At 36.1% G+C, this 26,685-nt stretch overlaps 1 protein-coding gene across 1 annotated transcript in view; it reads right to left on the bottom strand.

Moving 5' to 3' along the window:
- The window catches only part of EYS (eyes shut homolog), a 700,592-nt gene that overhangs the window by 83,193 nt on the left and 590,714 nt on the right, over nucleotides 1-26,685 (bottom strand). The window contains exons 40-41 of the mRNA XM_063152992.1: nucleotides 20,463-20,571; nucleotides 17,417-17,637 (exon numbers count right to left, since the gene is read on the bottom strand). Of these exons, the coding sequence (XP_063009062.1) occupies nucleotides 17,417-17,637; nucleotides 20,463-20,571 (330 nt within the window). The remainder of the gene's footprint in view (nucleotides 1-17,416; nucleotides 17,638-20,462; nucleotides 20,572-26,685) is intronic.

Genomic DNA, 26,685 nt, shown 5'->3' with positions numbered 1-26,685 from the left:
GACAGAAAAAATTGCAAATGTTGAATAATTATTAATATTGTACTGTGGCAAATTTGTTTCCAACTGAGTCAAACATAGATGAAAGCACTTAATAGGAGAAAATCTTTGAAGCATTCAGGTGTCTAAAACCAGATGCAAAGGTTCACAGTGACATTCTCTGTAAAGTAGAGCCCTCCCTTTTTCAGAGACTCTGACTTTTCAGACAGAACTAATTGGTTATTACATAAGATTTCTGTTCTCTGAAAACTATCAAGCCACATTATTTTTTTTTCCTTGAAAAAGAACTGTAGTCAAACCAGAGAAAATCAGGCAAACATAATGCTATTTGCCAGTAGCTATGGTGACTGCTTGTAGGAAAAGGTAAAATGTTCTCAAGTGAAAGAAAAAACCCTCACTGTTGCCTCTGTAGGATAAAACTGAGCCAAACAAAACTATTTAATTTGTTAATATATATTTCTTTGCCCAAGTAAGCAGAGTGGGAAGGAAATTAACTTCCTATATTTAAATGCTTTAATTGGAAAATTCTTCTAGGAAGAGTGTTGTAACACTTCAGGAATGCTATCATTATATCAACTCTCTGTGTAAAGATCGCTGTAATAGCTGAAAGCTTTGTAATAATTAACTCCTTCTAGAAAGTAGGAAGATAGTGAAGAGGGAAAAATGTTAATAATTCATTAAAAAATCAGGATTATTGACACACTATCATTATAAATAGTTGAATCAAGTAAGTCTCCTCTCGGTAACATATCCTTGAGGTGCTGGATTCTTGTACATATTGATGTGGCTCTGGGACATAATATTGATTAAATCATCATTATTAAATTATTAAGTCAGATTGGGAAAATGGGCCAATTCTGTACTCCTCTATGTGTTCATTCTTAAATAGAGAGGCCTGGGAATGTTTATTTGCAATTGTCCTCTTTGCACTGCATTTATTCAGAAGCCATTTTAAGCTGGAGCACAAAATGCTGGATTCCTTAAGCATGAGCTAGTATGTATTCAGCTAAGAGTGGGCTCTAAGGAGCACATCAAAGCATTGTACTTCAGCTGCATTAAATACATGTTAATGTCTAAAATATTGAAAGACAGATGTGACAGAAGTGGCCTGATATTAATTTACAGCTTATAGCCTATCCCTGCTGTTATTCATCAGGCCTGCATGGGTCCCTTAGCCACTCTGCAGTAAGGGTTGCAGTGTCATCTCATGGTGAAAAGACTTCTTTTTTCCAAAGGATGAATTCTCAGACTTCTCAGCAACACATACATTTAACTATGACTGCCATCACTAGAGGTAGAACAGGTTTTGCCCTTTTCTTTGTTCCAGAAGTGGGAGGCAAGTGGATTTCTCTTTTTCCTGGTTTCACTAAGTTGACATCCACTGGTATGACCATGCATAGCGGTAGCAGCAAGCTAGTGACACCACAGCAAATTCTGTCCTACAGAGAATTAACCTAGCAGTCAATTTTTACTTTATTGCCTTTTTTTTCCTTCTCTTGTTGTACCACCCTTTCTCTTATATTCTAGCTGGCTGTACTCTGAAAGGAATAATTAAATTTGGACAAAATTTTAATCAACAGGACAGCAGTGGTTTTGGTAGTATCCCACTCTACCCCAACTCTTTACCTTCTATCCACAGAAACCACTTTAGAAGTTCAAGACATTTTTATCTATGATTTTGACTGCAGGTTCTTCATTGATTTCTGAGGGTGATCAATGGCAATGCAAAAATGGCAATGCAAAAAATGCCTTAAGACTTAAGAACTTTTACTAGGTTCTAATTGAGACACTGTTTTTCAGATTTACCTCCATGCAGATCAATACAATCCAAAGTTATTCTGTGTGAACAAAAACTGTTGAATGTATGCAGCTGTGGTGCTTGATTAGATTTTCATTTCAGTAATATAAATCAGAGTGACTCCACATAAGGCAAGGAAATCTCAGTACTCTCAAATGGTGTAATCTCAGATGTAAAACCAGAACAAAATTCCATTTTTCTCATTTTTCAGCTGGCAGTGTTACATCCCAATCCTGCATCAGAAGATGAATCTCCTTTATATGTAAACACAGAATTGTACAATTACTAATTATTAACTAATTGAGTATTTAGACAGAGAGGAATATGCTCTTAACATCCTCTGTCAAGAAAGATAATTGGACATGCTGCCTGAAAGAATATCATCCTCTGTGACTCAGATATCAGTGCATAATTTCTGTTAAAAGGAAGATAATTTTTCTCAAGAAATGCTGATTGCAGGCATAAGTTAGTTCAAACAAAAAGCAGGCTGGAGGATGAAGCACAGATGGAATATGTGGATTTTATTTTTTAAATAACATAATGTGTTCCTGCAGTTTATTCTTATGACCATTCTGCTTTCAGAAATGAAAACCAGGTCTCAAGCCTAATTTCAATATTATAAACACAAGATTAACGAGTCTGTTTTCTGCACTGCAAACGAAAACAAAGTAGCAGTGCTGTGCAGGCTCTTGCCTATGTGCTTACACACCTCACTATGAAAGAATACTTCCATGAACACAGCATTTCTATTAAAGTACATAATTTGCTACATCTCACTGGGACTATCTGCATCTCCCTTTATGGGAGTGAAGCAGTCTGATTGGTCCACACAGAGCATTCTTCTTCGTTGTTGCATAGAAAGTGAAATGAAATCAGGAGAGCACAGGGAAAAAACCCTCAGATACCACAGTAGTAGCGAAAAAAGAAGATATACTTGAATGGAAGCAAGCAACAATTTCCCATCTTTCCCATACACACAGATCTTGTCATGCCAATATTTACTAGGTTAAGCAGAACAGGATACTGTCTAGATGGAAAAAACCCTATATTTTCCTTATTGAAAAAATACTGCCATAAAGCTCAGAACAATAAGTGTTGGAGCAGTCACAGAAAATGGCACACCACTGGGCACTATTATTCCTTCTCTCCTGAGGTCTTAATCTAGAGTGTGATTTTTTTTGTTTTTCTTTTTAACAGCTGGAGATATATAAATGCAAGGGGAGGAGGGATGGAAGTTATAGGGGACAACATTCTAAGCATCTTAAAATATTTGCAACACACATATCACAGTGACTAAATATACCCCAAGAGAGTATAATATTTTTTTTTCTTTCCTTCTTTCTGGTAAATCTCAGAGCATTTCAAATGTTAACTGACACAAGGTTTGTCAGAAGCCGAGTTTTTTTTCTCCTCTCTATGAAATTTATTTCTGCAAGCTACTGCCAGTAGGAAGATGCTTTTATGAGAAGCAAATTGCTTGAATGTGCTACTGGGGGATTTACTTTCTCTGTACCCCCAGTTTTATTTAAATGTCATGAAGAGCTGGCTAAACCCAATTACTACCAGCTCTGCAGTGTCTTCCTTCAGCTCAGGTCTGTGATCTACTGCTTTGTGTCCAGAGGGGCTTCAGTGCCGGGTCCATTTCTCCGGCAGGGAGCCAGTGACACTGGAGCTGTAGGTGGCAGCAGCCCACAGCGCTTCTCTCTCACAGCCTGGTGAAAGCCTAAAACCAGCCCAGAGACACGGAGCAGCGTTTTACTCAAGAGGCAGCAGAACAAAATATGGTAATAAGGATTTTGCACATCCAAGGATTGCAGGATTTTCCTGGCAAAGAAAAGCAGTTTATGAAGCACCCATTTACTTAAGATTTGGGTGTTTTTTTTTTTTTTTTTTTTTTTTTTTTTTTTTTTTCAGGAGAAAAGTGTTATTTTGCATACGCAGGCCCTTGGACAGTGTATAATTGTATAATCAAATGTCTCCAGAGCATAAAGATGAGATTTGACACAAACCCAATGTTTCTCATTTTGTTTTCAATTTGATTTTTGTAAGTTGGAGCATTCTGTGGTGAGTGGCCTTGTGATGCTCTGTTTTTTTGGGTTTGTGGCTCAGGTTGCAGTGTTCTGGTCTAAGGAAAGCTAATTGCACGTGTACCTGGCTTTGCAGTGTAGCTTGATAGAACACATATGAAATCATTGTCAAGGATATGAGAAATACATATATATTGCCCAAGTTACTAAAAACACATATTATCAAGTCTAGCTTACAGAAAATGCTTGTCAATCTAAACATCCAGGAATTAGGAACTGCCCAATTCATACTAAAGAAAGCCCACCCAAAAATATGGGCAAAAGCATACTGATAAACAACATCAATATATAAGCATGTATACCAATTTGCCTATGAATACACTTTGTATACATGTATACAAAATACATGTATACAAATACATGTATTTTGTATACATGTATACAAAATACACATGTATTTTCTCCTATATACATATCATAAAGATATAATAATATCCAACTGGTTTTGCTACTACTCAAATATTTACCCATAAAAAAAAAATTGATGGTTTAACTAAATTAGTAGGCAGATTAAAAAAACAAAAAAGATATATTCATTTCAATTACCATTTTTTACATATTCTGCATCTAGCAAGATTAGTTCCTAACCACAAATGCCATCTTGTTCATATTAAATCACAGCATTTTACAATCAAAGTACAAAACAAACATCCTCTCATTTTAAAACTGAGTGTTATAACTCTACACCTGCTCTTAAATCATCGCCCTAGCTTTAAAAACCTGATTGAACACAAACAAGCAACTGTCCATAAATAAAGTGTCCAGTTATTGAATCCTGCTCCATCTCAGTATTGACTCTTGCCTTGCAGTAGCTTCTATGTAAAACATGCTCTCCTACAGATGGAATTCACTCGTCCTTGCTATTAAGTGAAACACAGCAGGACCCAGAGAGCATTTGCTGAAGCTGAAAACCAATGTTAGAATTCAGTCTTGAATTTTGAGCTGGCATAACACCACCTAATAAATCTGGATGCTGAGTTTCAACACTTGTAAAGCTAACAAAATATGCTCCTGATTGCTTTGTCTTTTTATTGCAGTTTAAACATACATGCTAAAGTAACATTTCAATGTTAAAAATGTTTGTCCACTCCAAGAATTTTAATGCCTAACAATTAAATAGATATCTGTGAAACAGTTTGTCTACCTCATTGTTCTTTAAAGCAGGGAAATAATAATGATACTCAAAGACTGCAGCAGGATTTTAAATATGAGTGGCTACTTTTAACTTACTGCATGTTTATATATTGCATTCTTGCTCTATCATCCCCGAAGCAGTGACAAAGCAACGAGCTGTTTACTGTGTCCTGTGTCCCACTTCAGCTGTGCTTCACAGTTTAAGTGAATCTTAAGTAGGCAAATTTCACCCTGGGGAAGATAAGGGTATAAGAATTGCACTGCCTGAATCAGAAACCTAGAGAAAGCATCAGGAAAAGGAAATGGTTTGGAACTCTTTCTGTGCATTCTCCAAACTAGGGAGTGGGGGCATTTAGACCTTCTGACTAATTTAGAGGCTTGGCATTAATCACCAGGGAGGATTTGTTGTTATTGTTGTTTTTTAATACCATTTTTTGGATAATAGGAGAATACATTGTATTAGGCATGACCTGAGAGGAAAAAGGAATTAATTAAATCAAGAGCTCTAAATGTATCATAAAATTTGGAGTAAAACCATCTTATGGACTGTGTGCCTGAAGGAGCAGAGTGGGAGATTCCAATCATTTGGCAAATTTTCACTTTAATTTCTCCATGAAATCTACTTGAGAAAAAGGTAAAAAGAGTTTAAAAAAGGTAATCCCCTTTACAATACACATTTTATTTGTTAATGGTTCTTAACTGCAAATGATTTTCAGTTCAATTTACCCTAGGTTTTCCTAAACAGTTTGTTCTCTCCACTACATTAGTATTTTTTTCCAGGTAGTGACTCTGATCCATGTAACAATATCCTGAATGCTAATGAATGCAAAGGAAAAAAACCTGGCTTGCACAAAATAACATGATGAAAAATGAGCTTAGTGCGAATTTTGGGATTTAAATCAATCTCTGAATATTTTGGTAAGATATGATGTCCATAATTAATCCCTGAAGGTATCCAGGAAAGTGCTTAAGCCTGGGTTAATGAACTACCATGCTTAGGCTCCAACCTAGACATATTATGCAATATTTCTGGAAATGGTTGACAGAATGGAAAAATTAATGAATTATTGGGCATATCTGACAACTGAAATACAATCATGCTAACATATTATGTTGTACTGCAAAACAGAATAATTAATGCATATTATTCAGGCTACAGATAGTAGTCTTCATGCTTTATTTTAAGACTTGAGCTCAAAATGCTAGCCATTTGTAACTCAAACCCCTTTGCTGTGAAGAATTTGTTTAGATTGAAAATCTCTGTTATTGGTGATATACCATTCTCTAGCTTATTTCTGCGTATTTTCCTTGATCTTTTCCAGAACCCATGATATGAATAATCCAGAAAAAAAAATAAATTAAATTTAATCTGTGAATAGGAGCTAGCAGTGCGCCCAGGTGGCCAAAAAGGCCAATAGCATCCTGGCCTGTATCAGCAACAGTGTGGCCAGCAGGACCAGGACAATGATTGTCTCCCTGTACTTGGCACTGGTGGGGCTGCATCTTGAGTGCTGGGCCCTCCCTCAGTACAAGAAGGACATTGAGGTGCTGGAGTGTGTCCAGAGAAAGACAGCTGAGCTGCTGAAGAATTGGTCTAGAGAGTAAATCATAGGAAGAGCAGCTGTGGTAGCTGGGGTTGCCTACCCTGGAGAAATGGAGTCTCAGGGAGACCTTATTCCTCCCTTCAACTCCCTGAGGAGAGGAGGCTGCAGTCAGGTGGGGGTCAGGCTCATCTCACAGGTAGCAAGTGACAGGACCAGAGGAGATGGCCTAAAGCTATGTCAGGAGAGGTTCAAGTTGGATGTCAGGAAGAATTTCGTCACTGAATAGAAAGGTGGTAAAGCACTGGAATAGGCAGCCTAGGGAAGTGATAGAGTCACCACCCCTATCAGTGCTCAGGAAATAACTGGAGATGGCACTTAGTCCTATGATCTGGTTGGCAAGGTGGAGATTGGTCAAAGGTTGGATTAGATGATTTTGGAGGTCTTTACCAATCTCAATTATTCTATGTTTCTAATTGCTAAGATTGTCACTGAGAAATATAGAAAAAAAGTATTTTATTTACAGGACAGCACTCACATCTTGAACAAATGCTGTTCATTTATATTTAATTGATAGAATTCATTCCTAATGTACTCCATTTCATGTGTCTTTTTGGGATTTTACCTATTTTCTCAGTGTCCTTGTCTTTGCAATTGGGGTGAGATACAAAATTTTAAAAATTACCCTTAGCACCCTCCCCAAAAATCTACTGTAAACCCCAAAAGTACAATGAAGACAGGATGATTTTGGAGAATGGAACAATACACATTGCACAGTTATAGTCAGCATATAATTTGTTTGAGTGTATACATATCCACATGTGTTTCTACCTGCGTTTTCACACAGATATTTATTACACACTTCACAAATTCCTCATGATTACAGCAAGCTCATGACCTGGTGACTCAATAATGAAACTTCACATTCTATTAGTAGCTTCAAAGGCTGTTTGGAAACAGAAAAGTGATGTCATGACCAGAGCTTCTGAAACCGAAGGCTTACACATCCCTCTGCAATCCCGAGAAAATTTGCTGGGGAACGTAGAAAGAGAACTCCAATGTAAATAACAGTCATTGAAGTGATCAGTGATAATCTTGGTCTGAGTTGATGAAGAGTGCTGAACCAGAACAGAGGTGACTCATCCACACTTAGTGCACATGAGGGTTCCTGAATGTTCCTGCCAGCAAAGTGAGCCTCGCTGCTGAGCTCCTCCTCAATTCCCAGCAGCTGGTTGAACTTGGCCAGACACTCAGAATGTCACAGGGCACCAGTTTTGATTTGATCAGTGCAGACACCCACTACTAGGTCAGTAAAGAAGGTGTCTGCTGTCTCTCCAGAGCAAAGGCTCACCATCACACCCCAGCCATTGAACTGGGCCAGCTTGCCAGTGGAGCCCTTATGACTGGCAGCTTCAATAACTATTAAAACAAAACTTCTGCCTCTGAGTAACTGGTTTCCATCTGAGATTTTCACCTTGCAGCAGTCCTGAGGTGCCCACTCCCACTGGATTTTTTTAGAACCTGATCTCATTTAGTATTACAACCTATGCATGAGTGTGAAAACCTGCTAGCACAAATGTGTTCTTTCAGGTACACAGCAAAGTAAAGTATTCATTAAAGTACTCTACATGTAAACATGTTTGTGCTTCATGTACAGACATGGGTGGGATGTCCAAAAACTCATATGACTATGACATCATATATATGAAATATATATCCCATATTATCATCATGGTAATGAAATCAGCTTTCAGGGAGCAGTAGTGTAGTGATTTGCATTGTTCCACAACAATGCTAGACATTTCCACTAATTATGGAGGGAACAAATGACCCAGGTCTTGTTCTGGCCTCTTCTACTGTGAAGTAACTTGAGAGAGGTCCTGGTAAATGGACAAAAGGATTTTTGTGGTTCTAGAGTCCTTTTACTATATTTCTATATTTCCTATATTTCCAAAGATATAGATTTCAGAAAACCAGTCTTCAAAAGTGGTTGTTTCATACATATTTTTTATCCAAGACAGTCTTTCCTGAAGAGCGATGTACTAATTTTCTATCAAGACACCAGGTAATCTCTGGATGTTTTGAGAATAAAATAACATATTGATCTTCTATGTTCCCCTTCACTTCAGAGTAATACATAACTTCTATAAGTTTTCCCTGGTAAAAATAATAAAATAAAAGGTCTCTATTTCACAACATGCAAGACTTGATACAACTGGATGGAGCCAGCTGTGGGGAAGACAGTATAAGCACCTCAGGTATTGGCCTATTCCAATGGACTCTGAGAAAAAAATTGAAGTACTAGTTACCTTTGCCTTTGAATAGTCAGCTGGACACTTACGGATCTTTGGCAGAATGTCTCCTCTATTTCTGTCTTTCTGCTTCCTAAAAGATGTCTTTTAGCTAGGTTTGGCTACTTAAAAGACACTTAATCAAAATTCATTATATGCATACACGTGGAGCATGAGATTTTCGTGACTATCATGGTACCACTATGTATATTTATCTTTTTAGATGATCGCAAAGTTGGCTAGTTTTATTAAATCCAAAACCCATGGTTTCTCATTAAAAAAAATAAAAAAACAAAATAAAACATTTTTTATATTTCTAAAAGGCGAACTTAAACAAGTGCTTTCTGAGAAAAAAATAAAGTACAAAACCAAATCTGGTGTCATGATAACCTTCTATATCAAGATGATACTTCATATCCAGACTTCTCAAAGTCTATTTGAATACTAAGCATGTTCCTAGAAGCTAAAAAGATACCAAAGGCAAAGAAAGCTTCTCTAAAGCATAATCAAAACCTGTTCTGTGACCTCTGATAAGTCTCATTGTTTTCCTTCAGTGATAACCTCCCAAGCAAGGTTTCAGAACAATGAAATTCTAACCCATTCAACCTCCATTAACTACACTAGTGGTTCTCTGTAATTTTCAGTGTTTGAAGTGTAGAAATCTATAACTAGTGAGTAGGTGTGCATGTTAGGTCAGCAGCAAAGGAAGAAATGTTCTGACAAGTATTACAGACACTGCAGATTATCTGGTGGTTTGACCACTTTCCTGGGCAGTGTGTTCATATATATAAACTTTTTGATTAATTTTTTCCCCTTAATACCTAACCTAAATCTCCCCTGCTGCAATCTGAGGCCAATTTCCTCTAGTTCTGTCACTTATTAATTGGGAGAAGAGGGAAACACTCACCTTATTACAACCTACTTTCATGTTGTTGTACAGAGCAATAAGGTCCCCACTGAGACTAATTTTCTCCAGGCTGGAACTCCACCTCCACTGCCCTTCTCTGGACACACTCCAGCACCTCAGAGTGTCTTTCTCATGAGGAAGGCTCAAAACTACACACAGGATTTGAGATGTGGCCTCACCAGTGCTGAGTACAGGGGGACAATCACTGCCCTGGGCCTGCTGGCCACACTATTGCTGGTGCAGGCCAGGATGCCATTGGCCTTCTGGGCCACCTCGGCCCACCCTGGCTCATGTTCAGCTGCTGTCAACCAGCATGCCCAGGGCGTTTCTTCCAAGCAGTTTTCCAGCCATTCTGTTTCAAGCCTGGAGCTCCGCAAGGGGTTGTTGTGACCCAAGTGTTGGACCTGACTCTTGGTGTTATTGAACCTCACAAAATTGGCTTTGGCCCATGGATCCAGCCTGTCCAGTTCTGCACAGCCTTCCTGACCTCAGTTTGTCAACTCTCCCACCCAGCTTGAAGCTGTCTGTGAATTTACTGAGGGTGCACACCATCCCCTCATCCAGATCATCAATAAAGATATTAAAAAGGACTGGGCCCAACACAGAGTTGGGAAACCTCACTAGTGACAGGCTGACACATGAGTGTAACTGTTCACCACCACTCTCTGAGCTTGGGTCCTCAGAAAAACCTTTGATGAAAGGATTATCTATGTGGAATTTTGGAAAACCATTAGTTCAATGAATATGACACACTAGTCAGTTTTCATACATATATTACATGATATACCTTATAGCAAACAGTCTGAGCTCTACTGTTTGTCAGTATTAATAGTGAAGTGAAATTCTAGCTAAGATTCTGCACGCTACTTCTCCAATTGGAGAAATTTGTATGAATAGCATTTTCACTATTTCTACATATACTTAAACATCTCACTTGCCTTGGAAAAGTATTTCATTAATTTTGCTGCTCTGTTGTATTTTAAAGCTGCAAACTAGATACCCCTTCAGGAATTAAAGCTATCAGAAATGCTGATTTGGTTCTGCTGTAATTCACAGATATAATGCTACATAGAATTTCTAGGCATTCAGTAGGAACATTCCAAGATGACTGGTATAATAATGGCATTTACTGGTATTTCAATACCCCCAGTAACATTTAAGCAATGGCAGCTTCTCTGATTTAAGTAAAATTCAATAGAGATGATATATAACATGATATATAAAAAATTTTGTGCACAGCCTGCACATTATCTAAAGAGTCAGGAATTTGAAGCCCTATATATTTTTGATCCTTGATTTTCTTACGTGCACTGTTTTCAGTGTGCCACTTTTCACACTAATCAGATGCTAAATCTGTGGATCTGAGAACATAAAAAATTGATTTTCCCACAAACATTTTTAACAGAATCCCCTAAATTAGAAGCAGAATGCTTTATGGGTTGAATATCACTTTTTCTAACTTGCTTGTTTCGATTATTTTTCAATTGCCAGAATTTGTTATTACAACAATATTTCTAAGATAAAATTATGTTCTGAAGCAAACAAATTCTGAAGAGAGTACCTCATTTTAATCACTAGTAAAGAAGTTCCATATTTTAAAAATGCTTATTTGAAAAGAATAACAGCTCAATACTAGTGTATCCAACAAAATTTATGATTCTATATTTTGCTGTGTTCCCATACATTATCATCATAAACTTTCCTGAGGTCTTACAGATGTTTTGTTTAAAATCTAAAACATCATCACTTAATGCTGTCAGCTTAATGGAATATGGCTTTGATTTCTTTGTCAAATCTTTCCTCCATGCTACTATAATCTGAGGAATACAATGCCCAAGAAATTAAATACGATAAAATGGGAATCTATTTCTGATGCAAAGACTGAGACACACCTGGTTCAATTAATTCAGTCTTGAAACAGATATCCTAACAAAATTTTAGATTAGAACAATTTACTGTCTAATCTTCAAGGGCTAGAAGGCATTAAATTTTAGTATTCTGTTCTTATTTAAGGAAAACTAATGTAGGAGAAATGAAGATTTTTTTCCAGAAAATCACTGTGCAGGGTTTTTACATGGGACTTAAGCCAAATTAATTCCTTCTACCAGAAAGATCAGCCTAGGTAAATGAATTCTCTACCTCTTAACACTTAGCGTTAGGAAAACTAGAAATGAAATTTTTTCTTCTGCTTATTTGATTTTCTTGTGAGAATATGATGCAACAAACACACATCCAACAGGAATTTTGATCATTATGGAATTATCTTTCAGCCTCCTCAAAACTATTTTTTTTCTTGATAAGAATGGCATTAATTTTTCCAAAGATCATGAGAAACCAAAAAGGATGAACAATCTCTCTTCCAGAAAAAGAAAATAGCTTGGATATAAATTTAAATTAATTATTTTATTCTTCAAAATAAAACTTTAAATGAGTAATAGAAAAAAGTAATAGATTTCCAAATGTGAATCTCTTAAGTACCAAACTCCCACTATAATATCTAATCTCATAAAAAGAGCAGGACCCCAAAAAATCAAGTCTCCCAACTAGTCTTACTAAATAATGGCATGTGTAAGCATGAATCATCATCATCATCATTACCACCATTTTCATCATCCCAACATCCATTTCTGGAGTTGTAGAATGTAAGCATCTTTGGTATTGAGAGATCTGCCTAAAAATCATCCCTTTAAAAGGTAGTAGTTTATCTTCTTCATACAGATCAGCATGCATAACTGCATCTGTTGTAATTTCTGAAAAGTTGTGAGGGTAAACAGCTCCCATCTGGAATTTTTCTTCATTTGAAGATCAACAAAGATGAATTTTAATCCCTTTGGTTTATCTTTTTGCAAAACCTGAATATGATGGAACTTAAACTATGAATTCTGAACTTAATATGGATATTAACTAGGATTTAGATTGATAAAAACCCCAAAAAACTGATATTCTAGCTAATATGTTGGCCTGAGTCTCTTAGTCTACAAAACACATCTATAAAAAGCTTATTGATATATGATAAATTCCATTATTTATGACTAACTGGTACCTTCTTACCCAAAACCACTTACAACTAAAGCAGTGAAAGAAAATCCATGAGCAATTCTAAAGATTTGACCTGCCATACTCTTGCTAGTTTTGGAGAAATGCTTCAGTGGTCCTTAGTTTGAAGGAATCTGCATATTCTAGGGTAACAATTCTATCTTTAGGTCAAAAACCACACAAACCAGATTTTTCAAGCTGGAAGCAGACTGCATCTCTGTGCTAAAAATGTGAGAAAATAATTAATAAAGGCATACAAGCCTATCTTTAGATTAATCCTACCATAACACACAGTTTTGGCTTATGGGCATAAGCAAGCATAAATGAATTTTTGCACATGGCTGGAAAAGGATCACCAGGACTAGCCTTTGAAATGAAAAAGGAGATGTAAAAAAGTTTACAAAGAACATTTTAGTGTCTCCAAGGTCTACAGTTAAAGGTCTTTCTTTTTTCTCCTAAAAATTCACATTCATAATTACCCTTTCTACTGTTTAATTAATATTCAGGATATATACTAGAAGGACACCACAAAATTTGTTAAATCCCTTCATCTGGTCTCCTCAGCATCTACATCATAAGATAGTCTGTCACTTAACCAAGTTCAACCATAAAATTATCTTGTTCTTACAAGCTAACCTAACCCTGAATTCATTCTCCTTTGTTTTTTTTTTTTTTTTTTTTTTTTTTCTAAAAGGCATTTAAAATGTTATCAGATGAACTTTAGAAAAGAGTTTGGATGAAAATTTTCATTTAGTGATCTGTTCTTAAAGGCTAAAGAGGAATTGCATGATTTCTCAGAATGCAGAAAACAGACAGTTTCTGAAGTATGCTTTAAAATATGTATTTCTGTATTTATAGATAAAAAGGTACTATTCAAATGAGACCTACATATCTAAGAAGGTACCTCTTATATTATCAGGAGATGAAAATTGAAAATTTAAATTCCTCATATATTTTTGTTGATTACAGCGTACATGGCAGTCGAAATCTGAAGAGAAGTGTCTCTCTATTGAAATTTATTGCTAATTGAGTTTGATTTTTCAGTCTTGGTTAATTGATTAACATTAATGGACCCATCTGCTACATCAATACATGGGGAATAACAACAGTAGGAATAATCACTGTGAGAATAGTTTGAGACACTGCAAACATGATTGTTTGTGGGAGCAATTAGCTTTGAGATTGTATTCTACATTATAAAAGCTAAGCTTGTGTATGTTTATATTTTTTGAGTCTTTATAAAATTTAAAACAAATGCATTAATCAACTGCTACTAGTGTAGTGGCTGACGTAATTGTCAAATCATTGGTGAGGTAATTTTGTGAGTTTATTTCCCACACACAGATGTGTCTTCTTAATTAACACTAAGCTTGGTTTGCAACATCTGGCTCATATGATCAGGGGGCCACACAGAATATTAAGAGCTTCCTAGGTTAATCTTTCCATGCCCATTTCAAACACATCCAAATCCAATGAGGTTTGAATTCCATAGAACTATGTGGCATCAACTCTTAAATTTATGGAATAGTTGCCGTTTTTTTCCCCTCTGAAATTAATCTGGAATTCTACCTTAGCATAAAGTGCTGTAAAAGAGCTAGGGAACTTGGAAAAGTGTTTTTTAAAGGAGTAGAGCACTTAAATAGTTAGACTGTTTTGGTTTTAAATCTAATACATAATGACTATGTAAAGAATTAAAAATTTAGATTTCCATTGAAACATTCATCTGATGAAACATATGTTAAAACACTTTTGAAACCAATGGTTTTTGGTCTATTGTGCTGGCTTTGGCTGGGATAGAGTTAATATTGTACTGGTGGGGAGCTGTATTTTACATTTGTGCCGAACATTGGGTTGATAACACAATCAAGGCCTTTCTGCTCCTCACCCCATGACACCAGTGCAGAGGCTGGGGCAGCACAAGGAGTTGGAAGGAGACACAGTTTACCCCAGCTGACCCAGGTGATATCCCAGACCACACGGCATCATGCTCAGGGTATCAAACAGCGGGTAAGAAAGAGGAAATGAGGCACATTTGGAGTTCCATTGTCTGCCTTCCCAAGTCACCATTACACATGCTGAAGCTCTGTTTTCCTGTCACCATTGCCCCGCCTAGAAGATTTAGGGCTGTGTCTGGCCCTTGTTCCCCTTTCTGAGCTTGATCCTGATCCTCTACCAGTGGACTGATGTCCCAGTCCTGCCTCAGCCTGTCACTATACCCAGAGATATCCCCAAAGCCCAAGGGCTGGGTCTGTCCTGATGCCCTGCCTGGTGCAAAGTCTTGCCCTGACAAATGCCAGAGGAACACCTGATACAACCAATGACCAGAATGAGGGGTCAGCTGCACCCTGAAGTTCTGCATCTGAACACTAGGTACATTCTAATCCCTGTCTTCTTTTACTAAAATGACAAAGAATATCTTTTCCCTTTCCAATAAATTTCTTTTGCATAATCATTGTAATTAATGGGTTGAACACTACAGTAGTATTTTTTCCTCTAATGATGAGAAAAGGCAAGTAAATATATTTTCAGAACAATTGTAAAAAATGTTTCTTAGAAACACACCTGTCTATACTCAGCAATATGAGTTGACAGACTCCAGTCTTCCTTAAAAAAACATGACAGAGATATTTGCTACGTAATACTTCATGGTCTTTTAGAAGCAAACCCACTAACTAGTTGCCAAGCACCTGAAGAATTAAATGCAATGAAAAATATACCTTTTTTTTTTTTTTTTTTTTTTGCCATTAAGCATTGTAATTGAAACACCTGGCAAAAATCTTGCTATGACACCGGATAGCTCCCTCATCACTCTCATGTGTGAATACCATCAGGTGCCACAGATATATGTCCAGTTGATTTAAAAACTCTCTAATCTGATTATCATCCACCAAGCATAAATCTTCCTTTCTTCAGACTTTCTCCTACAGGAGAGGAATAGGATTCCTGGAGCCCAGTTATCCATAAAGACTAAGGCAAAGAAGGCACTTGAGTCTTTCCTGAATCCTTTGTCACCAGGATTTTTCCCCATTCAGCAGCAAGCCTACATTTTCCTAGGTCTTCCTTTTGCTGCTGACATCCTTGTAGAAGCTTTTGGTTTTGCTCTGCCCGTCCCTGCCAGATTAATCTCCAGAAGGGCTTTGGCTTTCCAGCTCCATATCTGTGGAGCTGTATTTTTTCTCTGTACTCTGCCCAGATCACCTGGACATGTTTCTATCTCTTGTATACTTCTTTTTAAGGTTTGAGTTTTGTCGGAAGCATCTAATTAATCTGTTCAGGCTTGCTGACAGTTCATTTCCTGCTTATAACATTGAATAATTCTTGGGTTTGGAGAAGGTGATCCCTGAAAATCAGTTGGCTGTTGTAGAAAATCATGAGAACTGTGCTACTGAACGGCCACTAATCCCTGGTTTGCACATGCCCAGTCTTCCATGAAGCCTCTGGGCAGAGGAGAAGTGACCTAATTCAAAACAAAAACATTTCTGAAAAGGGCCCAGGCCAGCAGCTGGAAAGCAGAAAGGCAGGAAATAAATCCAATCCTCATGAATTATTCAGGACACAAATTCAAACGAAACAGTATTCCATAATGGCAGCTGAGAGGCCAAGCAGTAGAATGGCAGAGATACAGTAAAAATCAACAGAGAAAAAACAGATTCATTACTCCAAAGTACACACTCAGTTTCATCAGACTGGTAGGCAAATTGTGTGTTCTCATAAAACTGCCTTGCTTTCATATGTGCTCTAGTCAAACAAGACTTAGAGATCAAAGACCTGTTTTGTATTTTTTGTGTGTTCATATCAATCAAGAGGCAGAGAAGTCCCTCAAAAATTTGTTCAAGATCTCCTCAATCTAAGAAACACACAGTGGCTCAGAACATCAAAAGAACTTTAAATTGTTCTGTTCATCATTTGCCCTTAAGTACAATTTTTTAATAATTTGGCAGCTACTTCATAAATTCTATAATTTCTAAACAGAAATGTGTTTCTAAATGCTGAGTTCCTTAGATAATGATCAAGTTGCTATGGCTTAAAAAGTTACTGTGCTCCTACTGAACCATCATTCAACTGAACCATCATCCTCTGTTCTTTTAACTCATGTCTCTCTCAGACTCCATTTCCTCTTTCAGCATGATGCACCTTAGCTTTCAAAGGTTCTTTGACAATATCTTTTCCCATATGCTGAAGGTGAACAAGAAAGTCACTTGTTAGTGTTTCCATAGCATGATGATGAACATTTGCACTCAGGAACACACCATGAAGATGTGTGAAGATACACAGCTGAGTAAGAGATGGAGTTCTTAGGAAAAAGAATGACCTCTTATGTGCCTTCTGTCCAAACTGTCTATAGAAAGGTTCAGATTTAGTCTTGTAGGAGTACTGATCTAGTTGGTTGCAAAAGAATTCTGGCTTCAACAAAATATATATCCATGTGGACAATGTCATTATATTTTATATCACTTTTCACGCAAGGAAATAAAGTGAAACATCTCTCTGGCTGGCATGAAGATACCACACTTTCTATTTTAAATTATCAGGACAAAAGATTGGTGATTATTTTATTACAGAGAAAATGATAGTAATTTTTCATCAAGAATGAATGATAAAATGGATAAATAAATGCCTCTTACCTAGTGCAGGTCCCCCCATTGTGACATGGATGATAATCACATATTGGAACATTGCAGTTCTCAACATTCCTTCCTTCAAGAGCCTCATCTATGATGAAAAACTCTTTGTGGTTGACTTGAAAATCCCTAATGCATCCTTTATAGCCATATATCTGCCCAGCACATCGATGAACCTCCTCATGAACAGGAACCTTTCCAAGGAAGACTGATCCAAAGTTGATCTGCAGAAACAAAAAGAGACTTGTCAGAAAAAAAATGTGATTTGTGATGTTATTGTAAACAATGAAAGAACAATAGATACTGATAAAGGAAATAATCATTACTGGAAGATGGGAAAAAACTCTGATGCTTTCTGAAGTGATTATTTTAAAAAATATTAGCTTTTTTTTTCTTTTTGAATAATCCTTATAAAGAGGGTGGTTAATTTGTTCTCATATTTTTAAATATATAAGACAACATACGTTCCACAAAACACAAATTGGAATTCTCAGCCTTAATGACAGTGAACATGGTAAGTTTTTTACATAGATACCCTCATCCTATATGATGAGTTGAACATTCATGGCTGAAGTTTGGTGCAGGAACACAGGAGAAGCTGTAGACTTGAAGACATTTCCTTTAGGACCTGGGACCTATGGGATCTCAAGGTCAGGGGAATACAGAAAAATATTTTAGTTTTTTTAATGAGTGACAGAAAACAGACTGCTATACTGAAGCCCAAGGGGGAAAAAAAGGAAATTTTCAAATTTCCAAAAGCCTAGAACATCCTTATAAAGGTGCAAAGGAACAATCACAACTTTTTCACACAGAGTCTGACCAAATCATGTTAGTGCTCACTATGGCAATTCCTCTGTTGCCTGACCTAGGATTCAAGCCCTTAATCATCATATGTAAATGATCTGTGGCTCATTTAACACTCTGAATTCCACTCCTCAAACTAATTTCTGACTTTCTGGAATTCTGAGAGAGATCATTCCTGAGTTCATTTGCTAAGTGCCTGCCAATTCTTAGGAATTGAAAAAAACTATACTTGCATCACACAATGATGCATTTATTTGTACAATACCATTAGTCCAGAAAGAGGGTGACACCTAGCCCCCTCAAGTCAAGAAAGAATCCACCAATGGAATCAGAAATTATCACAGCATATGTAAAACATGTGAGAGGGTAACTTATAGTGAAGAGGCCATTCACTATCATATTCAGACACCTGTAAAGAAGTAGAAACAGGAGGAAAACATCCCATTGATTTATCTGGAATTCACACATCCATATGATTTTTGCTTTGTTGTTTTCAGCATTACTTTTGTCAGTCCTGGAGCTATGTTGCTGACAATTTCAAGTGAAATTTTGTGATAGAATGAATGTGAATACTGCCAGATATTCTTCTACCCAGCGTCCTTTATTCTGAAGTGAAAAAGAAAAACACCTACTTCCTTTAGAGCATGGATAAAATTAAATCAGATTTTTCATACCAAAGGAATTCAAAGACATTGGCTCTGCACTTGTTGAATTAGTTTCAGATCACTTGACTTTATCCCCTTTCAAACAAAGCTATGAAACACCGCAGTGATAGACAAGATTTGTAAGTAGTGTTTGCAAACATTTTCTCTCTGCTTGTGAATCTCTTTCAAGAATTAAGCAAAGCATTGGACTGCATGACAAAGTGTCTGTGATTAAGAGCAGTGTTTTTAACACTCCTCTGGCAAAGCAATCTCCTTTATTATTTGGCTTATTTTACAAAAGCACTAACCTTGGGGGCAGATCCAGTGTATCACAGAGCAACTTCAGTAGGCTTTGCTCAGTTTCTAGCATCACTGGATTCTATCATAATGTACTTGATGTTCAAGCTCATGTTAGTACACCATAACACACATTCTTTCTATAAAGGTCCTGCTCTGAATTTAACTGACTGAACCAGAATATATTTTAAGGGGGCACAAAGAAAGAATTCGTGAAAGTCTTATTAATAACATAAAAGGTCTAATATAGCATTATATCAATAAATTATGTAATACTTATGTTTAACTTTTCAAATACTAATTTGAAAATATCCTTCTTCACTTTTAGCCTGAGTAGTGTAAAGGATTATCTTGGGCAATAATGGGAAGATATTCATTAGACCTCTTACAGATAAGAAATGTCTTTTATTCTTTCTTTGAGTACTTTGTAAATAGAGGTTCTGGGAGATTAGGAGCAGATCTGTAAAGTGTAAAAGTTAGTCATGAGGATTTGAAATTCATACTTCATACCACGCAAGGGAAAAAATTCTGTTAGAAACCAGCAGTGCATACTGTGAGATGCACATCAAGAATAGCATCTCTGCAGATTACTGACCTGTCTTCTAGTGAACAAACTTATAAAGCAAGCTGTCAATCACAGCTCAAATTCTTGTCTAAAAATGTTTAAAAATGTTTCATGCAGAAATAATCCTGTGACGAGAGAATGCATTAAAAAGGCAATAAAATGAAGACAAAGAATAACTGAAAAATTCAAGATTTGGGGAAGCTGGCCTCTTGTCCATTCAGAACGAGTCTTCTGATACCAATTTCAAAATGGAGACAGATATTTTCACAATATTATTCAGAAGCCAAGTCCTAGCAAAAATACTGAAACCAAAATAAATCACTGATGATTCATAACTGTCCTCCACTAGACAGTGTAGCTTGCAACTAAAAAGTAACTAGAATTACTGCTTAATAATATCTAAATTGTTTCTAATAACCCCTTGGCCTTAGGTAAATGACACTGCTAATACACTTTTTTTAAACTCTCATAGCATCCATGTCCTTTTTATGGACTTTGTGCAGCAGGAATAGAGGCTTTAGAGTCAAATAAAAGAAGAAATTAATGGATATGTTGTGGTTGCTGGATGCAAAAACACCTATTAGAAAGAAAGTTCATATAGTGATATCTGAAGAGGAATTATATTTCCTCCTTTAGAAGAAGTTAGAATATACCCATTCTCCTTTGAAAATAACTGTAGTGCATATGCTGAAGAAATGTTCAAAGCAAATAGCTATGTTTTGATGTTTTGCAGACTCACCTGAGATGCTCGATGTGAGAAGGAAAGTCTGTGCTGTACAGGGGGGTTTCCATCTGCAGCCACTTCAATCATGCAGTAACCTTCAGGACTGCCCACAGGCAACATGTAGCTGTAAGGAAACAGAAGATCCCATTGCTGCTTATACTGTTGGTCACGGAGTATTCAAACCTCACATGGCAAAGGAAAGGTGAAAGAGATGTTCATACTTCCATAAAGTATGAAAATCTTTGGACACTATGAATTTCAGTTTCATGGCTATTGAATTACCCAGGAGACAAAAGATGCAAGTTTCATCAACTAACATCCCTCTTCTGTTTCCTTTCTTGCTATTCTTGACTAGTGTTTGAAGTATATACAGAGAAAAGAAGAAAAAATCTTTAAATATTTAAGTGAGTACTGATAAATTTTAAGTGCTAACTGTGGTTGACATACAATCTCTCTAGTATGGAAGATTGTTGGACAAGTGACATCAACGTTGAATGATGCTGAACAGCCTGGGTTGAAATTTCTTTTTCTGACCTACAGAGGGAACATAAATGGAATAAGAAATGAAAGGCTGCATACCTCTGAGTAGAAAAATTACACTGCGAGGCAGTTATCACTTCTTGGAAACTGTGTTAGTGCAAACTCTGGTACTGAGCCTCAGAGATAAAGAAGAATGTAAGGTTAAGGGAATTTTTGTAGTAAATACTTCTGAAAATTCAATAAAACACGGAGAATTTTAGCCAAATCACCATAATTAGGTTTCTGGGGTACGGCTTCTAACAACAATGTTACATTTTTATGTAATATTTCACAAATGCTACAAAACGAACTTTAAACAAGTTTCTGAAAAAAATTAACATATTTATATGGGCTACCAAATTTTCCATTTCTTTCAGCTGAATAAATGGTAAAGGACAATAATAGGAATCTCAGAAATTGTTCTTTGTTGGGAGAGATGAATTTTTATGTTATGCAATATGCATATGAAAGAGTTAAAAATTGTAAAGCCCATTATGATCTGTACATTAGAAGCATTATTAATCATAGAAATTACTTCAGCATTGATAAGGACAAATTTACTCCTGGAGAAAACACATCAAGATGTACCATAGTCTCAAATGTTACCTTTTTATATATCACTACCTAGTGATTTATTCCCGGTTATGCCTTGAGTTTTGTGCCTCTGCTTCTGTTTCTAAAGTTTTACTATTTCATCCTTCTCTCTGTAGATTCATAATGAAATCTCAGTTTTCACCTCTGAGTTGCTGGGAACATTGTATTGACATAAATGGATATAGTATTGTATATTATAGGCCCCAACGAATATTTAGAAATTCACTGCAGTGATTTCTGAGTGAGTAGCACAAAACCAGTGCATTTACTCACTCACCTTATAGCCAGAACATCCACATCAGCAGCTGATGCTTACATATTAATAAATCCCACCTTTCCAATGGTTATATCACTGCTGGTTCACAGCTAAATCAGTCAATACTAATTCATTGACTTTTCACTGTACTCCAATTCATGGGGTTGAAATGTGCTAAATTATTTCTACCTTGTAAGTATGAAACACATTCCTTATTTTTGAAACTGTCTTTAAAAATCTGAGATACTTGAATGGCATTTTCTATTACCACCCTCTGCAATGTGATCTAGACCCCTAGACTCTTTAAATGAGTTTGAAAAACACTCATTTTTATTTATAATTTTAGGCTAAAAAGAGTCCTGTTGTTGAGGTATTTTTCAATTGCATTCCTTCTTGAAAAGTATAATGCTAGCATAATATTTTGATTTTAAATATAGGGAGCTAGAAACAGTGCCTGCTGTTTTGAAGACCATCTGATTTGCACAATTTCATTTTAAATAATGAATTCAGTCAACAGAAGTTTCTCCTTAATAAACAATGGATATATTGACAGATAGTTGGTGATTTCCTTTTAGGTACTTGAAGTATGGACAATTCTTGAGAAAATGCTCCACTGTTCTATTTTCCAACCAATTCTTGAAATATAAAATATTCTTTGAATTTGATTTATTATTCCTACTCATATTTCAGTTGCTGGGAATTGTCTCAGTAAGTCAGAGAGTATAAAGATAACTTTCTCAGATAATAGAAAATCAGGTCATTTAAGATTCTCTCTTGGGGGAAACAAACTCATAGCCTTTTCTTGATGCTTTCTACTCTGAGTGGATAAGTAGTAGAGACTTAACACACTCGTATCAAAGCCCACCCTCTGTCCCTGCCTTGTCCCTTATTTTCAGAAAGGTTTCTGAAGTCTGCATGTTTCTTTTTCTAAATAACCTCTTCTACCACGTTACAATGGTCCAATGCAAAAAGAACAAAGGTTTAAGTGAAGTGGCAAAATTAATTAATAGGAATGCTCATCTAATGAAAAATAAAAGAGCATTGAGGTCTGTGTCAGTGTGACCATCTTCAAGCAATTAGCCATCCATTCAGCATAGTAAACTTCCATTGCAAATGCCTGGTGCACACACATTCTCACTGTTTTCTACACATATTGTTTTGGTCCTTTAGTGTAGGAAAAAAGTGGAAGATTAAACGCAGGTGCAACTAAAATAAGCCTTAAAGACTGTTTAATACTGACAAGTTCTTTACTTTAGAAATCCTTATTTAGACAAGCCCAAGTATCATAAATTCATTTAGATAATAACACAGATAATAATCATCCCTACTCAGACATACCTGGTAATCCATTCTGTCTTTAAATAAATATATGAGGAAAAAAAAAAGGAAAATCCAAATAAAACCTCTCAGTATCCATAAACAACAGTTTATTATACAGTGATTTTGATCATTAGATCATAAGTTCATAAAGGCCATAAAGGTGTTTTGCTTTTTCCTAATATGCAGCAGTGAAATCTCAAAGAGCAGAACAGATTTGTTTGATGTCTGCCAATAGATTTGTGACTGAGTTGTGAGAATAAAAGCAGAGGCTACAAGCAGGAACCTAATGCCCTGTATTCTGGAGTGCAGGTTAGGAATGCACTCCATGCATGCTACTACTGTTTTCTTCAGCATTTGCTTCTTTCTCTGTAAAGATTTCCAATGAATTAATACTTGCAATTTTTCTCTGTCTTGCCATAGGAAGGAAAACCTGTCATTTGAAATGTGAACAAAATGGATATTTTTCATGCTTATGTTACCACAGAATTAGGACTGTTTGAATTTGCTAGATTACTTAAATATGCCTAGAATAGCTTTTAGAAAGAGACAGAGCATGGAAAATTATAGTCCAAAAGACAGATTTCTTAGAATATTATACAATATGAAAAAATGGCAGTTAGACCACAAATGCTATCTCTGTCTTTATTATAGCATTTAATTCCAGAATGTGCTGCAACATAGACACATGAAAAATATAATAATATTATTTCTTAAAAACAATGGTGGAAAAAAGAAGGGACTTGAAATATTCTGTCACAGAAATTACTTGAACTAAAATACCATCAATGTTGCTCTATAACCTGGTTATAGTTTTCTTATAATCTATATTTAAATCTGTGTTAATCTTGCAGTTGAATAAATGCAATTGTATTATTTCACACATCTCACAGAAGATTGAAATCCATTAGAAAAGAGAAAATTAAACTGATGATTTATTCTCTTGACATTTTTTCTTTATTTTTCTAATTAACCTCATATTATGAGATACTGACCTCACATTAAGAACACCTGAGATGAAAGTGGCTAATCACTGACATCTTTAAATTTTGAAGTATTTTTAGTTCAGTGGTGCTTTTTCACTCGTTTGGATGCTGAAGGCATTTCAGTCCATCTGCCTTGCATCTCAGGGGCATATTCTGGCTGCACTTAAAGCCAGCCTATTTTTCCCTCCAGAGACAGTGACAGGAGAGAATGCAACACGATTCCTATTGCAGTATGATTTTGTCAGGCAGGAGAATTGTGATTCATTCATATCACACTCACAACAATATAAAAAGGATTCACAGGGAAATAAAAGGATTCACAGGGTGTGTGAGAAGTAATTATAGGAAATGTGTATATGTGGGGGACATATGGGCAAGGTTATGCACAATAATCTAACAGGTCTGGAGCCATGTGAAGCCCAGCCTTTTCCTGGAGATGGTAAGATATAGGCCTGATGAATTCAAATATTTATTTCCACAAATTTGAAATGAGATGATGTTCAACCTTCCTATTTGCTCTAGGCTTAGAAAATCATGATTTTTTCATAGTTGCTGTGGATTTTATATAAAGTTAAGAACAAGAATCACAAAGGATTAACTATTTTTTTTTGCAAAAGACTCATGAAACATCAACAGGTGCACAACAGTGGTTATAGACTGTGTCATTAATAGTTGCATGTTGATTAATTATGTGCATGAACACTGAATTTCCAACAAAGTGCAATGTGTACCTCACACACTCATGACTCATGGATTACTTTAGGTCTGGAACTGGTAGTCAAATAAATCCTCTTAAGATTCCCAAGATTGGGGCATCTCTAAATCTGGTATGATCTTGCTCAAGTAAATGTTTTAGCTTAAATTATCATAGATTTCTCCAGTTGGAAATAAAATAATACTTTTTTCCTTTTCTAGCTAGTCACCAGGTGGCACTAAAGGAGCACAGTAGAAAGCATTAATGCAAAATCCCTACTAATGTCTCTTCTAATAATTGGAAAGACTGACTTAAGCTCTAATTGATAGCATGATTGCTTCAGCTTCCAGTTATATCAAGGGAAACATAGTAAAGCATCTTAAACTGATTACATATTTGACAATACGGATGAGAATAGGTCCAGAGACTGGAACTTCTGGAAGACTTTTAACTGTTTTTATGCAGTATAAATATGCAATGTAATCATGTAAAAATGGTGCATTCATGGTTATGTAAACATACTTCAGAAAGTTTAGTTTATAGCAATTATATTTTCTATACAATGCTGAAGGTGCAGCCATATTTCTAACAGATTAAGGAGAAATATAGCAAAATTAAAATGTCATATCAGCAGGTATAAATAACTCCAAACATTATAAAGAGAACTTTTATTTCTACACAAGCTAAATAATCATGGTAAAACTGTTTCTGAACAAAGACCTCACACTGCTATCAGTGCAGGGTTTCTGGTCTTCTGAAAAATTATTAGAAACTAGCAACATCACTGTCCATTTTATAATGCCACAGTTGGAGGACTACAGTTAGAACTACTTGGTATTTTTCTCCCTACCCTCTGAAAAATACTAGCCCAGCTTAACAGTTCAACATAGGAAAAAAATCCCCACAAAAATCCCTTTACTAAAAAAGTATTGATATTAAAGACATAAAATAAAATGGTCCTGCAAAACGCTGAAATAGCAGCTTCATTTCCACCCTTGATTTACCAGAGCAGTTGTCAAGGGAACAACTAACCAACTGTCAGGTACTACAGGTGATTTTTCAAGAATGGTGATTTTACTTTTGACTGAGCATATTCAATTCACAAGCGTGAAAATATGTACTGTGCCTTGCAGTTTTAATAATCTCTTCATACTTTTCCAAAATTCTTGCACTTACTACCTTTTATCCCCTTAAAAATATATTTCTAAAAAGCCAATTGCTTTAAAAACCATACCTTCACTTCCCAAAAATTAACTTTAGCATACTTCTTCCATGGAAATGTTGTCATGTCTCTTTATCATCTTCTATTTCAGTAAGGTCAAATTTTGGTATTTCTTACAAACTTCAATTGCAACCCTCAGAAGTGACAATTATAAAAATGAATGCTGCATTTTATGCCTGACATTTTATTTGAAATCAATGAAACATATTTCATAACCTCCAGCAATTCAACATCAATTTTCAGGTTTTCTAGTTGCTGCAAAGGGACCAAATAGTAAAAGTGTTCAGAGAAGGAAAGAGAAAAGGAGACCAAGGAGAAGAGTAGATGAAAATAAGGTAGATGGAAAACCCCAAATTACTTTGACTCTTGAAGTGTCTTGCAGGAGTCCCTTGATGGCCATTTCTTTAGGAAAAATAAAACAAACCACACACAAAAAGAGGTGTGTGAACTTTGGGAATACATTAGGGAATTATAAACTCCAGCTGACCCTGAAATTTTTTGAAATTTGCTGCTACAGCTGTATGTAGATAAATCTCTGGGCCCTGACGGGACTCATCCCAGAGTACTGAAAGATATGGACAGTGTCATCACAGGATCTCTCTTCATTAGTTGTCAATGATCTTGGGAGTCTGGAGAAGCCCCAGTTGACT

Source organism: Melospiza melodia, chromosome 3, assembly GCF_035770615.1.
Source record: "Melospiza melodia melodia isolate bMelMel2 chromosome 3, bMelMel2.pri, whole genome shotgun sequence".
Classification (NCBI taxonomy): Eukaryota; Metazoa; Chordata; class Aves; order Passeriformes; family Passerellidae; genus Melospiza; species Melospiza melodia.
The sequence above is the reverse complement of the archived record's forward strand: the minus strand, read 5'-3'. Positions and strand labels throughout refer to the sequence as shown.